The sequence below is a fragment of the Sarcophilus harrisii genome, chromosome 1 (genome assembly GCF_902635505.1).
Source record: "Sarcophilus harrisii chromosome 1, mSarHar1.11, whole genome shotgun sequence".
Lineage (NCBI taxonomy): Eukaryota > Metazoa > Chordata > Mammalia > Dasyuromorphia > Dasyuridae > Sarcophilus > Sarcophilus harrisii.
The window spans coordinates 446,391,124-446,409,325 of record NC_045426.1 but is presented as its reverse complement, the minus strand read 5'-3'; the positions used below and the strand labels follow the sequence as shown (position 1 = coordinate 446,409,325).

Genomic DNA, 18,202 nt, shown 5'->3' with positions numbered 1-18,202 from the left:
TTTGTTTTTTCAACTACACAACCAGTATGCACTGTTCCACTGCTTTTTGGGGAATCCTCTACTTTAATTCTTCTGAGACTGATATTCTATAACATGTAGCCACAAAGCAACAGTGGAAATATATTAGTATTAACAAGATGCACTTCTGTTAGTAAGGCAGCTAGGATTATTAAAAGTAATACTTGCCCAGTTTTTAAAAGGCAATTTAGTTTGCTATCTTCCTGCTCAATTTTAGGTCCAGTTTATTACCATATAGACAGAGAAAGAGAAAGAAGGAGTGAGAAACAGATGAGAAGATAGGGAGAGAAAAAAGGAAAGAGGGAGTACGGGAAGAAGAGGAAGAAGTAAAGAGAAGAAAGAAAGGGATGGAAGGGGAAGGAAAGATGATGGAGGGTAAGGAAAAGGGGGGAGGGAAATAAGAGGAAGGAGAAAGAGAAAATGAGGAAGGAGTAAAAGGAAAGGAAAAGGAAGGAGAAGGAGAGGTGGGAAAGACAAAGAAAGGAAAAGGGGAGAAAAGGAGAGAGAAAAATAGAGAGGGAAAGAAAGGAAGAGAGGGGAAGCAGATTTGACTCTATGACAATTCCTGATTATGTATTGGACTTGTCCTCAGAAAACAGTTTGTGGCTAGTGGCTAAAGCCATACCTGAAAGTTCTTAAATTCTACTGGTACAGCCTTTAAGAATTCAGAGATATCTCCATGTTATGAGGAAGCAGTAGTGTAGGACTGTGGAAAACAATAATATTACATACAAGACAAAGGAAAGGCTCATGCTAGATATGAGGAGGTTATAACATGTTACTAATAAGAACTCACAAAGAATTGGAGCAAAAGATATCTTTATGGAATGGCATGATAGGAAGAAAAGATGAATGAGAGTTTAAATGGTCCAGTGGATACTTCCTCAATATAAAATGAGGAAGGTCTCCAGCATGTCTGGTAGGTCCCCTCATCCCTAATACCCCCCATCCCTCCCCATGGTGAACCTATGGAAGGAAAAGGACAAAGAGGTCAGGGATGGCTAGAAGTTGTGATTTGTATTCATGGAAGGAACTTCCAGACTTTTAAGATTAAAAAAAAAAAATTAAGATCCATTTGAATACCAAATGACAATTGCTATTTTCAATCACTTCCAAATTCTCACTAAGAGAGCCCTATAATGTTCCAGACTTAATGAAATTTGTACAATGTCAAGTATAAAGAAGAGTATCTGGGCAGCTAGATGGTGCATTGGCTAGATCACCAGCCCTGAAGTCAAGAGGACCTGAGTTCAAATCTAACCAAAGATATTAAACACCGTGTGACCCTCAGCAAGTCACTTAACCCCAATTTCCTCAAAAAAAAAAAAAAAAAGCCAGGAGTTTCTCACCTTTTATAGAAAATCTCTCTTGATACAGAGTTATTCTAGACATGTTACAACACTTTTAGCAAGTACAGATTTTTCCTTATTATAACAGATAAAGAACTGGTCTTGGAGTCAAGAAAACAAATACTAAATATATTAGTACTGAGAATGTTTCACACACGGATAGCAGTATAAAAATGAATTTAGTGCTATTAATTCCATCTTAGATATATACTGATTGTATGACCATCAGGAAATCATTTAACCACTCAATGCCCTATACAATTCTATTAAAATTTATAAAGTACAGACAAAGTGCTTACTTGATTGGCAGAGAATGTTTTCTAATCTGGGAATTCCCTATAATAATGAAATGAAAATCTAGTCTCTATCTCTAATCTCTTGAGATTAATAATTTGAGGATCAAACAAATACATTATTTTAACTTTCAAGGATCAACTTAATTGATCTGACATATACATGATGGTATTCATTTTTATTCTTTCTTGATATTGATTTTGATCTCTGCCCTATAAAGCAAATTGCACATAGTTAATTTAAAAGAAACTTACCTTGGTAACCATTTTTTGATAAAATAAAATCAGCTGCATTTTTTGTCATGTTATGTGCTTCTCACACAACCAGTGCCTCCTAACTCTGTGTAAGTATTCATGATCTGCATATGTAAGGCTTCGATATATTCTAGAAGTCTTTTTTGAACTTTCTTCTTACTAAGCTAGATTTGGCACAGTGTATACTATTTTATATCATCCTCTATGTTGACTTTTGAACTGAAATACTTTGAGTATCAAAAAAAATTGATATAATTTAGAATGCTTTATCAAGTTTTACAGAATTTTTCTACTTCCTCATTCCCACCAACAGTGTTTACAAAAGTTCCAATTATTTTCATGGCATTCTTATTCCAAATACCTATAATAATCCCTGGATTTTTAAATGACCTCATATCTCATGTAATAACATTTCATGCTGTCCTTTTGCTCCTTAAACTCCTTTATTTGCAACTCCAAGGAAAAACATAGGTGTGACTTTTCTCTCCCCATTTCATTTTAAAAACACCTCAAGATTAATATAATCTGCAGTTACTAGTTCAATTATATAAGGAGTTAACAATTAAATGAAGTTAACTACAACACAATGCAATATGATAGGATTAATTATATAATCTCATACTTGGGTTCCCAAAATCAGCTGTGTAAGAATACAGAGGGTAGGGGAAGATATAGCTAAATAATTTATATGAAAAAATTACCTAGGAGTCTTGGCAGATTCAAAGTTCAATGTAAGTCAGAATGATATGGCAAACAAAAAATCTAGAGATCTTCAGACTGCAGAAACAAAAGTAGTATCTAGAACATGGCTAATAGTAAATAACTGTCTAATGTTAGATGAGACTATATTTGAATTCTATGATCAGTTTGGGGGTGCCACATTTTAGAAAGCACATTGACAAAGCTAAGATTCATAAAGGAAACTCTGAAACCATTTCATAAGAACAACAGTTGAAGGCACTGAGGGACGTTTAATTTACAACATCTAGAGGATGGGAGAAGACATACTCTCTTCAAGTATTTTAAGACTTGTCGTAACAAAAACAGATTATTTTAGACATTTTTTTGCCTGGTCCCAGAACAAAAGGTACAAGGTACAGAACAACAGATTAGATTTAGATGTAAAAAAATTACAGATCTTGAGGGGTACTAAGTTTTCCCCATAATTAGAGATTTTAAAAAAGAAGTTTCATGGCCATCTGCTTTCCAGTGATTCCAGCTCAATGATTCAGCTTATAACACTGGAGTAATATTTAGATTATGAAATAATGATGAGATGGTTTATTCTTCATCTAAGTTTCACAAAGAATTTTCAAAAGTTATGATAATATTATACAAGCAATGTTCAATGCAAGATGTACTTGCAATTCTGTCAAGTTAAACTGCAAGGAGTATTTAGATGCAACCATAGCCTACTGTCATATCTTCTGATGACAAATTTGTAGACTTTGTACCAAGAATTGCCCAAGACAGTTTAACATACATTTCTGAAAAAGTAAAGAATACTTTATAGCTCCCAAATATGAGAAATAAGATGGAATTATAAGCAAGACAAAAAGAGGTACCAACAATCCAAAGGGATAATGATAGCTAATTGTATGTTCTGAATACTTCTGACTAGTCAAGACTACCAGGAACAATACTTCTTCATAGGAGATGAAAAAATTGGAAGACAGCTACTACTATTTTTTAAAAATCCTATTTTATTTTTAACCTGAAGATATATTTTGCTCATATACCTGGGTATTATGTAGCAGTATATTTTTTCTCTTATGACATACATAAAGGGTAAAAATTGGTCAGACAATTGGGACTATCAAGTAAGCCATCTTCATGACAAATTCCAGAATCTCCATCTATAGCTAGGAACCACACCCACCTAACATTTATACCTAAAGTGCAGTACAACAATATACCAAGTTTCTATGATTTGTCAGTGTGTGCAAATGACCTTTATTGATATAGACTAAACCCATATAACATAAAAGAGAAGCGTTAAGAGTTTCCAGAGGCTGAGAAAGATTAAATGACTTATTCATGATCACAAAGTTGGTGAGCATTAAAGAGGGATCATCTTTTGTAACTCAAGTCTATTGTTATTTTGTTTTGAAAAACAAATAATGAAACTATATGTGAAACAGACTGTTATTAAGAGTTTAAGATTATGTAAGGAGCTTTAATTCATAGACCTGTGGCATTTATTTTGGCTGCCCACAGGTGCTTTTTTGATCCACATTTCGTTTTTTTAATATTCCAGAAAGATAATCTTTTCTATTTCTAGATTAAATCTTAATGATGACTAGATTTTTGGGACATAAACACTATGTTCAATGACTGACTCAATCAGTTTAAGTCACTAAATTATAACTGGTAAAAATATATATGTATACAAAAACATACATATTTTTATGTATTTTCATATGTAATATATGTATCCCTGATCTCATAATGTATAAAAGCCTACACAATGACATTACATTATTTTCATTTTCATGAAAAGCAGAAGCAAAAACATTCTCCACCAAAGGATAGTGCTATTTAGTCAAAATCAGGATTACCCTCTCACTAAAAATATTAATATTTTTAAGGAATTCATCTCACAGGCTCAGGCCAGAGTGTCATTCCTTTTAATCCTAGCCTTTACAAATGAAAATTGTATCTAAAAATACAGAAAGCAACAATGGGTATGGAGATTTAGAGTACAGACGAAAGGGAAAAGAGAATAACCTTAGTATAGTTCCTATAAACTAAAAAAAGTAATAAGCTGTTCTGTGATTATCGACAAGGAATAAAGCCATTCTCTTGACAGAAGACTGTATGTTTAGAGCAGGAGGGTAATTCAGAAGCCAAGTCCATGGATTTTACAGATAAGAAAAATGAAGCACAGACTTGAATAAATAAGCTGCCAAGAGTCAGACAGCTAGTAAATGTCTGATGCAGGATTGGAACGAAGGTCTTCCTGATTCCAAGTCCAGTGCCTCATCCATTATGCCATACTGCCAAAGTCAGAACTAAAATTACCATTACTCAATCTTTTGGCTAAGATCAAATAGGAAAAAACACACATAAAAATGAAGTTAAAATTATGTAAAATTTGAATACAATTTTAAAATGTTAAGTAATAATAATAATGAAAATGATTACCTGAGGAGAGTCAAAAGGATATCGACTACTAAATTTAAATAGAAGTTGAAATTTTTCCCCTTCATATAAAGTACCTGGTGCACCCTCCATGTCTACAATCCACCTGGAATATTAAAAAAAAAAAAAAAATTAAAATCCTGTTAATCATTTTTCCCCCTTACATGAAAATAACTATTACTGTTCTACTCAAAAAACAAGGTAATCCTATGTCTTTGTACTTTTAGGCAGCCAAGTAACTCCATGCATTGAGCAGAGGAGTCAAGAATCAGGAACTTATTAGCTGTATGATCCTAAGCAAGTCACTTCACTTCTTTGTGCCTTTGTTTACTCATTTGTAAAAAGAAGATTTTATAGTGCCTAGCTCACAAGGTAGTTGTGATTAAATAATTGTATGTGTAAAGTATTTTGAAAACCTTAAGTAAATGCTATTGTTAAAGTCATGGAAGAAGAGAACTACAGTTTGGGCAACAAACCAAGACTAATCATAATAAGTAGTGATACATTATTTTGTGTATTAAGGTTTGCAAAGTGCTCTACATAAATAATATCACTAGAGCTCACAATAGCCCGGTACTACAGATATCTTCATTTTACAGGAAGGAAACTGAGACTTAGAAAGAATGACTCTTAAATGACTCAGCCAAGGTTACAGTGTTTGAAATATGATTTGAACCCACATCTTCCTAGCTTCATTTTCAGCTGCTGAGATACATTATTCTTCTACCTAAACTCCCTCATGAACACATGAAGAATCAATCAGTACCTCATATTTTCACTCAACTATAAAGATAACCACATGGCTGGGACATTATATCATCCATTAGGTTTATTTCTGCTAACACTTCTGCTCTGTCTCTCCAGCCCCTCTCCTGTTCTCTCTCCCTGCCTCCTTCAATATACACCTGGACTAGCCCAGCAGGTCAGGTCTAGACATTTTCCATGCAGAAGGCAATTTAATTCACTAACATTTACATAGATCTTTAATGTTTATAGAGTCCATTTTATACTTAATTGCACTTGATTCTTACAACTCTGAAGCAGATAAACATATAGTAATTTCTATTTTAGAGATGGACAAATTGTACCAGAATCATTGAAAAAAAAATAAGGTCAACTTCATACAAGTTCTTTCACCAGAAGTACATGTAAGTTTTGAAGAATAGTAACAAGCAAAATTGAAAAGAAAAGCTTAAGTGCTAGGCTCCAGTTCTAAATCTACTGGGCACATTACTATTTTCACTTATCATGTTTCTAAGGAAAAAACTTGTAGAATCCAAGTAAATTGTATTGTCAGGCATAAAATCAGGAGACTTCAGGAAAATCTTTTGATGTTCTTTCTAGCACTACAATTTTAAATGTGAGGAGTACAAGAAATGGCAAAGAAATCCCAGGTGCTCTGTATACCATTATGCACATCACAGAGCACATGAGTGAAGGTGTTCTCTTTCTAAAAGCAAACTAAGGCATTGTGGCATTTAGGACCAGCATATTCTTTTTTCTGAGAGCATAGCAATTATCAACATACATGCATTTTAAACAATGGCTTCTTTGCAAAAGAATCATATAAAGAAAAAGCAACGAATTAGAAGCTAGGAGACTCATTCTATTCTTCCCTTCTAGTTTTATGACTTCTATGTGAGGAAAACTTCAGTAAACCTGTGGTTAAAAACAATTACTCTGGCTCCGATAAACCAAAACTTGAAAAGTTCATAATCCACCCATTTCCACAATCATACCATCTGCTTTAGAGAAGTATTAATCTATAGTTTCTTGAAGTCAAGGGTACTACGTTCTGACATACAAAATTCTTTAACCTTGAATGTTTCCTACTTGCAGTGTGCTATTGTGAGAAGACCCAGTGTACAAACTATAATTACTCAATGAAACTCAAGTAAAAATCTTAAGATTAAAAAAAAAAAAAAAAAAAAAAGACAACATGTGAACTAAGTAGTATCCAGGAAAAGAGTAAAAACAAATGAGAATAGACATATTCTGCTTCTAGTGCAATACTGTGTCACAACATTGCTATCTAAGTACAAAATTGCGTTTTACAAATAAGGTACCATGAAATGGTTGTGGGGCATACACATATTTCTGTTACATTTGTTAATTTTTATCTCTGCTCAAAATATACATTTAAAGTGTATTCCTTCTTTTAATTTTCATTATTTGAGGAGTTATATTCCAGGATCAATTAAGTGTCTGCTATATTCTCTTCATTATCATCTATGACAAATAAAATCCCATTTTAACAAATGTCTGGTTCTTATAGAAACACATCAACTTGTGTCTTGCCTTGGTTCGTGTTATCAGAATTTTGTTGATCAAATATAATTAATTCTAGTAAGTGAAATTCTCATGAAATGCTGGTAAATAATTCTATTTGTTCTTACTGTTTGGTTTTGTTTAAAAATTTTTCTCCTAACTTAATGTTACTGAGATATGTAAACAGGTGATTATATTTTTATGTATGACAAAAACTTATATATCATTGGTACCTTTCCTTTAAAAATAATTGTATTTGATATAGATTAATCAAACTGGCACAATCACAATTAAGTGATGTAGATCACTTAATGTCACACATAAAGAACATATTAAAATGCTTCTATTAAAAAAAAAAAAAGCTTTGCAATTAACCTGTCTACTAAAAACAGTGTTATCAAATAAGTGTTTTAAAAATAAAGTACTTACTGTGTAATTGAATTCTGAACACTCTTTTCATTCAAAGTCATTCCTGGAGGAGGGTCATTTTGCAAAGCCAGTAATTCTTTTTGCAGTCGTTTCTAGAAAAAAATCAATAGTATTTCAAGTTCTGCATAATCTTTTGTTGTATTACAAAAGAAATTATGTTTCCTACAGAAAAAGATCTGACCAGAATACTGAAATCCCTTATTTAAATGCCTCTCCTAATTCATACTTTCCCTCCATTCATGTCCCTTGATATATTGCTATATCCAATTGCTAAAAATACCATTGCTTTCTTTCTTAACACTGCCACCACCTTGGGTGCAGGCCCTTGTCACTGGATTATTTTGATAACTTACTGATTGGTTAGTCTGACACAGGTTTCTCCCCACTCCATTACAATCCGTCCTCCATTCAGGTGTCAACACAATATAAAGAGCAAGTCTAACCATGCCACACCTCTACTAAAACTCCAGTGGTTCCTCAACACCTCCCGGATCAGATATAACAGCCTCTGGCATTTACAGTCCTTCATAACCATCTGCCCCCTTTCCCAATTACTTACATTTCATAAATCTCTCTCTCTCTGTCTGTCTGTCTGTCTCTCTCTCTCTCACACACACACACACACACACACACACACACACACCCCCCAGACTCCCTGCTATTCTTTACACATGACACCATCTCCAAACTAGTTATTGTCAGCAACCAGCTCTCAGGACTGTAATGCTCTTATCTCCTACCTCCTGGTTTCTTTCTATCAAGTCTCAGCTAAAATTCCATCTTCTAAAGAAAGCCCTTTCCAATCCTGTAATATTCTTCTCTAAAATATAATGTTCTCTGGGAGCAGGTTTCTTGGGGGGCTTCTGGAAGCAGCCTTTGTTTCAGTTCAGTGTAATCACCCTGAATGCAGCCAGGAGTTAAAGTCCAGATCCTTTATTGTCTCTTTCCAAATCTTGTCTCCTTCCTTGGGCCCAGTTAGTTTTCTTAGAGGCCTATCTCTCTCCTTGGTTCTGAGAGCTCCTTTGCCTCTGCCAGCTTCAGCCTCCAGCAAGCAAAAAGGTGGAAAAGAGAATGAATCTGTCTCCTTGTGTCTGGTCCTGAGAATTTCTTGCTTATATGCTGTACATTGAGTATACATCAATCATTATATTACTAGGAAACCATTATTTGTTGTAGGATTAAATCAGTGCTAAACTAAATTTAACCACTCTCTCCTCAATTCCACTTACTTAACACCTTGTAAGAATCCTAACACAATCCCCTTACTACTCCCTTCCCCTATTGATTATTGCTAATTTATCCTGTATATAGTTTGCACAGAGTTGTTTACATGTCTCTTTCATTAGGCTATAAGCTACTTAAGAAGAGAAGCTGTGTTTTACTTTTCTTTGTATGCCCAGTGCATAGCAAAGTGTCCGGCATATAACTGATTCAGTATTTCCCAATACCTTTTCTTCCAACCTTTCAAGGTATTACTAAATTCCATATGACTAATTGATCCTATTAAATGGATTGTTATGAATAAGAATTCCAAACTACTTTTAAAAGTTTTCCTATCTTCTCACTTATTGTCAGGTATCACTCTATCAATGGCCAGATTATCTGCCTCTATCAGCCTCTCCTCACTTGTATAATTCATTGATTCTAATCAGTGGGTTTAAGAAACTAGCTAATCAAGTTAATTAAAATAGATGATAACTCCCTCTCTTCTTTGTAGAAGTAGAAAACTATGGGTATAGAATACAATATATAAAATCAGATTTAGTTAATCTGAATTAATATTTGTTTTGCCGAATATTTTTTCTTTTTTCCTTTCTGTTAGAAGAGATGTCACTCTAGGGGAAAGATAAAATGGAAAAAGTAGTTGATTTTTAAAAAATCAATAATTTTTTTTAAACTTCGGAAAATTAACTATAGATAATCTCTGAATAAAAAATATCTATGGGGCTCTGCTATTTAAGTAAAACATTAACTTTAGTATGTAGATTTTTTTTTTCACTAATCTAATGCCAGTACTCTAATCCAGGAGGAAGAGAAAGTAAAAGTGTTTAATTTATCTAGCATGATCCTGTCAATCTTTTATTTGTTCTCAGGCTAACCAGAAGAAGAACCTTTGGGCCATGATATAAAAAACTATAAGCAGCAACATAAAGAATTCCAACAGCTTCACTAAATCTATATTCCCCACTTCTTTCCTACCTCACACTCCACCAAGCATTTATCTTAATCTGATAAAAAGTTACCTAGATTGTAGAAGGAATTGTTCTGGCCAATTTGCATTTTCAACCCTCCAAACTCAAGACTTTTTCTTAACTATTTTTTGAACCTGAACTTAACTATTTTTATGAACCTGAAATATATGGTATATAATTCACTACCTTAGGTAAACAATACAGTAAACATAATTAATTTTTTCTCATGAATTCGAAACTTTTTATATTGTATAATACAGAGACATCCTCAGAAATATGAAGGAAGAGACCAAGGATGAGACTAAGATATATACTTTAAAGGAAAGTAATTTTAAATTTTTAGAATTCTGAACTTGAGCATCAAATATGAGCATTTCAACATACAAAGTGAAACAAAAAAGTTTGATCTACTGGTTTTCCATCTGCTATTTTCTGTCCATTAAAAAAAAAAAAGTTTCAATACCACTCCCATTTACTTAAAAAAAAAAATCTGGTAACTCTATTAGCTAATCCTGATCTCACACTCTCCAAATTCTTCCTCATTTCTAGAAAAGCAAACCCCTTGTTTCAAATTCACACAGTCAAGCAAAACAAATCCTCAGATTGGCCATTGCAAAATGTATCTCTTTCACCAGGAGTTCATCTCTCCTTAGATAGAAAACAATAGCAGCAGATATTTGTATAGCATTTTAAGGTTTGCAAAATATGTTACATTTTTCATTTGATGCTCACAGCAATCCTGTGAGATAAGCATTATATGGATGAGACAGAAAAATTAATGACTTGTCCATAATTACATAAAACAGAAGCCCAACATTCTTATGAAAATGTCATACTATAAATATGTATACATATATTGGATTTAATATATATTTTAACATATTTAACATGTATTGGACAACCTGCCATTTAGGGGAGGAGTGGGGGGAAAAGGGGATAATTTGGAACAGAAGGCTTTGCAAGGGTCAATGTCGAAAAATTACCCATGCATGTGTTTTGTAAATAAAAAGCTTTAATAATAATAAAAGAAAATGTCAATCTATTTAACAAATAAAATAACTCTACTCTGATAGACAATTCTAGTTGAATTTCTTTTCTTTCCTGCTTAAGGGCAGCCAACCCTCAGCTATCTCCTTCCTTTTTTTTAACTTTTAAAAAATAAGAAAGCAAAATTAAAAGCTCTAATTCAGAATGAATAAGAATATTATCCAGCTTCTGTAACCAATTTTCTTCCCTCTAACTCATGCAAAGAATTAATAACATCAGTCAGATTAATGAAGCACAAACCTAAAGAGAAATTTCTCCCTACCTAATATGACATGTGTTTAGTAGTCAATAATGTAGAATAATGAGATAACAGTTGCTGAGTCAAGTGGAAGAAATCACAAAAGATCCTAACCTTCTAGATTCAGCTAGGCTATTAACAAAGATGGCAATAAAGGAATTATTTAGGTAGAGGAACTTAAATAATATTCAGTTTTAGCTTCTTCTTTGGTAATTTTGTACCTAAGCAAAACTGAAATTTGAAACAAAAAAGAATATAAATTCCACAGTAGTTTCCTCTTTCTGAGTGTGAATCATCACATGCTTTAACATACCACTAAACCTATATCATTCTTTCTCTCTAGTTTATTTTTAATTAATTTTTTTCTATCAAAAATCAACTTTTTCTTCTTCCTAAGAGGAAGGGAGGAAGGGAGGGAGGGAAGGAGGGAGGAAGGAAGGAAGGAAAGGAGGGGGAAAAAAGAGAGAAATCATCTGTTACAATAAAGCAAAGTAAAGCAAAATTTTCTTTTTCTTCACTAGCCATGTCAAAAAAAAAAAAAAAAAAAAAGACATTCTGCAAGGAGTCTTTTCCTTCTCTGTAAGGAGGTGGATAGACTACTGCATCATTAGCTCTCAGGAATCAGTCATTATACTTATCATGTTGCTAAGTGGTTGCTAAGTGTTAATTAAAATTCTTTGTCTTCACAATATTTTTGTCCTATAAATTGTTCTCCTGGTTCTGTTTTCATTTTTTCACTTTCACCTTAAACAATATCCCATGTTTTCCTGAAACCTACACCTTCATTATTTTTTCCCCTAATTTATCTTTACTTCATGAAATATTTCTCAATTATATGTAAAAAAAAAAAATCTTTTAAAATATTTGGGAAAAAAATTTTAGGTTGTGCAAGACAAATACGGAAATATGTTTTAAAGGACTGCACATGTTTATTTATTTATTTTTTAATTTTTATTTATTTATTTTTTTATTTTTATTTAATAGCCTTTTATTTACAGGATATATACATAGGTAACTTTACAGCATTAACAATTGCCAAACCTCTTGTTCCAATTTTTCACCTCTTACCCTCCCACCCCCTCCCCCCCAGATGGCAGGATGACCATTAGATGTTAAATATATTAAAATATAAATTAGATACACAATAAGTATACATGACCAAAACGTTATTTTGCTGTACAAAAAGAATTAGACTCTGAAATATTGTACAATTAGCTTGTGAAGAAAATCAGGACTGCACATGTTTAACCTATAACAGACTGTTTAGAGATAAGGGAAGGAGGGAGAAAAACTGGAACACAAAGTCTTACAAAAATGAATGTTGAAAACTATCTTTACACGTATTTAGAAAAATAAAATACTATTGAGGGGGAAAAAAAAGGAAAAGAATTTTGAGCTGTGCAAATTCTTTCCTTCATCTCTCTTTCAGAGGCAAGCAGTTTAATACTGTTTATATACGTAAAGTTAGGCAAAATATAATTCTATATTAGCCATTATTATTTCCATTATTAATCATATTATATTTCCATAAAGAAAACACAGATCCACCCCCCCCAAAAAAAAAACCAAGAAAAATTAAGTACTTTAATCTGCATTCAGAATTTATCAATTTCTTCTCTAGAGGTGGATAGCATTTTTCATCACAAGTTCTTTGGAACTGTCTAGGATCATTGTATTGTTGAGAAGAGCTAAGTCTTCCACAGTTGTTTTTTGTACAATACAGTACAATTTGTATTGTGCAATGCAAATATTATGTCCTCCTAATTCTGCTCATTTTGCATCTGTTCATATAAGCCCTCACAGGTTTTTCTGAAATCATCCTGGCTCAAAATTAAGACAACTCTCAGGTACTACTCCACACTTGTCAGATTGGCTAAGCTGACAGGAAAAAGATGATGAATGCTGGAGGGGATGTGGGAAAACTGGGACCCTTATACATTGCTGGTGGAGTTGTGAACTAATCCTACCATTCTGGAGAGCAATTTGGGAACCATACTCAAAGAGCTAACAAACTATGCCTACCCTTTAATCCAGCATTGTCTCTACTGGGCCTATATCCCAAAGAGATCATAAAAAAGGGAAAAAGACTTAATGTGTGCAAAAATGTTTGTGGCAGCCCTTTTTATAGTGGCAAGGAATTGGAAGCTGAGTGGATGCCCATCAATTGGAGAACAGTTGAATAAATTATGGTATATGAATGTTATGGAATAGTATTGTTCTATAAGAAATGACCAACAAGATGATTTCAAAGAGGCTTGGAGAGACTTACATGAACTGATACTAACTGAAATGAGAGCCAAGGGAACATTGTGCACAACAGAATTATAAGATGATCAATTCTGATGGGTGTGGCTCTTTTCAACATGGAGGTGATTCAGGTCAATTCCAATGGACTTATGATCTGTGTCCATACAGAAGACTGTGGAGACTGAGTGTGGATCACAACTTTTATTTTACTTTTTTTTTTAATTGTTGCTTGTTTGCATTTTGTTTTCTCATTTTTTTTCCTTTTTTGATTGGATTTTTCTTGTGCAGCATGATAATTGTGGAAACGTATAGAAAAATTATAAATGTTTAACATATATTGAATTACTTGCTGTTCAGGGAATAGGTGGGAGAAAGGGAGGCAAAAAATTTTGGAACACTTTTGCAAAGGTGAATGCTGAAAATTATCTATGCATATGTTTTGAAAATAAAAGGCTTTAATTTAAAAAATTTTAACTGGAAAAAAAATCCTGCTCATTATTTCTTATAGCACAATAGTATTCTATTACAATCATATATCACAATTTGTTCAGCCGTCCCCTAATTTGATCAGCATTCTCTTGGTTTCTAATTCTTTGCCACTATATAAAAGAGCTGCTATGAATATTTTTATATGTATATGATCTTTTCCCTTTTCTCTGACCTCTTTGGGCTATAATTCTAGTAATAGTATTGCTGGGTCAAAAGGTGAATAAGTTTATAATAAGCCTTTGGGCACAGTTCCAAATTGCTCTCCAAAATGGTTGGATAATTGCACAATTCCACCAATACTGCATTATTGGACCAATTTGTTTATTTCTCTTCCACATTTGTCATTTTCCTTTTTTGTCAAATTAACCAATCTGATAGAGGTGAAGTACTCCTTTGGAGCTGTATTAATTTACTTTTTTTTTAATCAATAGTAATTTAGAATATTTATTCATATGACTATAAATAATTTTGATTTCATCTTCTGAAACTAGCTGTTCATATCTTTTGACCATTTATCACTTGGGGAATGACTCATTATTATAAATTTTACACAGTCTCTGATTTTCTCACTTTATTTTTCTTGCTTTTAAAAAGCAAGAATTCCATATTTTTATCCATATCCATATTTTAAAAAAAATATGGATAATATGGAAATGTTTTGAACTCAAATTCTTCCAGATTTCAAGCCCAGAGCTCTCTCCACTGTGCCATTTTGCTGTCTTATTCATTCTGTACTACTCCCTCTACCACCAAGGCACTTTCCTGTGTTCTTCTGTTGCTATACTATCTTGCTCAATTTCATTCCCTCCCATTGGTTCATTTATCTCCATTCATAAGATTCCTAGATCTATATAGCCAGCCCTGTTCTCTCTCCTGCACTAGTCTTTCATCACTACTGCCTATTGAACACCTTGAACTGGATGTCCCCTACACATGTCAAGCTAAACATGACCAACACAGAACTCAGAGCAAAGCTTCTCAATCTTTTCCCTTGTTCCTATCAAGGGCTAGGGTACCAATCACAGACTCAAAATCTTGGCAGAACTCAACTTCTCACTTTAATTCAGTCCAAATATCCAACCTGATATCCAATCTTGTACATCTCTACTCTTTATAACATCTCTTATGTATGCACCTTTCTTTTCATTCAAACAGCTATACATCTCTACTCTTTATAACATCTCTTATGTATGCACCTTTCTTTTCATTCAAACAGCTATTAACTTTGTATAAACATATATCATCACCTCAAGGTCAGATCATTCCAACATTCTTTTAATTGGCTTCTATGCCTCAATTCTTTTTATTCTAATTTATTCTCCACTCAGCTGCCAGACTGACTTGCTTAAAATGCAGGTCTGACTGATCATGTCACTTCTTACTCCAATCTAGTGGCTCCCTATTATCTTGAAGATCAAATACAAAATTCTTTATAAAACCCTTCACAACCTGGCTCCTTCCTACCTTTTAAAATCTCATTACACTTTATTCTTTTTCTCCTCCCCATCCCACACAAGGAGAGACTTACTTCCCTCTGAGATTATTTCCAATTACACTGAATATATCTTCTATGTTACATAATTATTTGCATATTCTCTCTCCCATTAGAATGTGAGTTCCTTGAGAGTCAGGACTATTTTTCCTCTTCTCTATATCACCAGAGCTTGGCAAAGTGCCTGATACATATTAAGTGCTTATTTATTGTTGACTAGGCAATCTTAGAGATGTAATTCAACACTTTCATGTTAGAGACGAGTAAATTGAAATCTTTTTTAGTTGTTCTATTAAATAACTTGTTCAAGTTCACAAATAGTTACATCTCCAAATTGTTTATTTCTCTAATTACATCACAAAGCTTTTTTTTTTTTTTTTTTTTTTTTTTGATACAGTGTGTGTTTAAGGACATATGAAGCCTGAAGCAATAACTCAGAAAAATTACTAGGACAGCGAACAAAGCAGAAACAATCTGTCCTGCCTCTCCTTTTGAAAGAAACAATCATACTACTGAATTTTTTCTGGGTCTACACATCAATATGTCCCCAAACAAATTATACATAATATATCCTTCATTGCTAAACAAAAAGCTACTTTAGTTCAAGGATACATATTCTCTCTCTCTCTCTCTCTCTCTCTCTCTCTCTCTCTCTCTCAAACTACAATAATTCTTTTCTTGCCCCATTTTTCTCAGTTTTAACACAACTTCAGAAATTCTTTATACCAAGATTCTTACACTACCAGAATGACTCAAACTGTACAAGTATAGAATGGATAAATCATCTGCAGAGCTCAAGATTTGTTTGATTGTTTTTTTGCTTTTCACTGTATCTCAGTGCCTGCTCAAAAATTCTTTGCTTCTGCTGCTGACAGACTGAGTAGCATGTGAAAAAGATAAAGGGTTATCAGGGATCTCAGTGAATCATTGTTACCCCAAAAAGCTAATGAGAGCTTGGGCTATTTAGCAAGCACTCTTTGAAAAGACACTCTACAACTTATACATGCTGTGACTTTTGAAGAAACTAGCTATAAATTCAACTTCTATATCCCAACCCAGAAAATATCTTCAACCATTTTTTGAGGTCTATTTCAGGTAAATTTGTTTAAAGAGTTCCAACTTCTTCCCAAAACAAAGGCTTCTTTTAAAAACTAATACGTGGGGGGAAAATCTCTTAAAAAAACAAAAATGAGCATCACACAAGTTCACAGAAAGGCACAAGGTGAGTGTTAAGTAGGCTACCACACATAACAAATAAGGAACTTTGAAAAACTGCAATATAGGGTGTTAGGCAAATAAATCAAAAACATTTTAAAAATATAGGCTGGCCACATGACAAGTGGTGATAATAAGTGGAGAGACTGGATACTCTACTAGTATCTTGATGCCAAAGCAAAGTGAAGACCCTCAGGATGCTGTAATGAATTTATGAGAAGATATGAACAAGATTTGTACAGGACAGGCAGACATGAATGAGTTACAACTTCCCTCATTAGAAGAAATATTCAAATCAATTACACGGATTTTTACAAGTAACGTTGGTATTACAGTAGAAAGAACACAGGGCTATGATTCAGATCTGGGTTACAATCTCAACTTTATCACAAAACATACCAACTCAGACAAGTAATAATCTAACAGTAAGAAAGTTGGAATAGGTGATCTTACAGATCAGCTCTTAAGTGTGAAGACTCAAATTAACTTTCAAAAAACACATATCAAGTCTTGCCATATATCATTCATGTCTCTTATTCTAAATGTTCTTTTCCTATCTTGAAAAATAGTTAAAATACAATTATAAAACAATTATAAGCTATTTCTTCCTCATCTCAGTTATTCAACAAGATACTAGGGATACAAAAACAAAGAAAAATAACCCCTAACCTAAAGGAGCTCATTTTAACTGCAGCATCTGAGAAAGTAGAAAAAATAATGAAGTTTGGGAAAAGGGTAATTTTTTTTTTTACTGCTATTCAAGAACTATTTGGAAATTATAGTATTAGAACCATTTTTTTTTTTTTTTTTTTTTTGCTATTACTACAATATCTGGTTACTTGATAATACTGATCAGTCAATTTTAAACAATTGTATTTTCATCCCAATCTTATTTCTTTTTTTTTAATAGCTTTTTATTTACAAGTTATAGGCATAGGTAATTTTACACCATTGACAATTGCCAAACCTTATCCCAATCTTATTTCAAAGGCATAGGTGGTTCATACATTGTAGTCTACAATAAATACAACCGTTTAAAAATAGCTAATATCTGGAGGGAGCATAAGCCAATAAAAAGATTTCTATAAACAAAGGCACCAAATTAATTCACCTTCCTTTTCTTATGAAAATAGTAATGTTCATACCATTTTAACCAGCAATCTTAATCCAATTAAAAGATAAACATCCTTTGGAGGTCAAAGACTTCTATGCTATGTGTGTAAAAATATTCAAAACAGAGGTGAGGACATGCCCACTAAGTGGTTAAATAGTGCAAAGAAATATTATTTTGTAGTAAGAAATGTCTGAGAAATTCAGAAAATTTATTAGACTTATCTGAACTGATAGACCAAAATATAACCAGGAAAACAACACTCACAAAAACCACAATTATGTAAATGAAATGAATGCTAAAAATCAAATCTAAGAAACTAATAATCTTGTTCCTATATAACAGATAAAAAAAGTGTACCTCTTCTCACTGATAAAAGCTCTCATATATACCAAAATATTTATGGCAACACTTTTTA

General features: G+C 33.0%; 1 protein-coding gene across 1 annotated transcript in view; it reads right to left on the bottom strand.

Annotated features, from left to right (window-relative positions):
• UBE2W (ubiquitin conjugating enzyme E2 W) overlaps positions 1-18,202 on the bottom strand; it is a 77,691-nt gene that overhangs the window by 33,848 nt on the left and 25,641 nt on the right. The window contains exons 2-3 of the mRNA XM_031946250.1: positions 7,754-7,845; positions 5,060-5,162 (exon numbers count right to left, since the gene is read on the bottom strand). Coding sequence (XP_031802110.1) covers positions 5,060-5,162; positions 7,754-7,845 — 195 coding nt within the window. The remainder of the gene's footprint in view (positions 1-5,059; positions 5,163-7,753; positions 7,846-18,202) is intronic.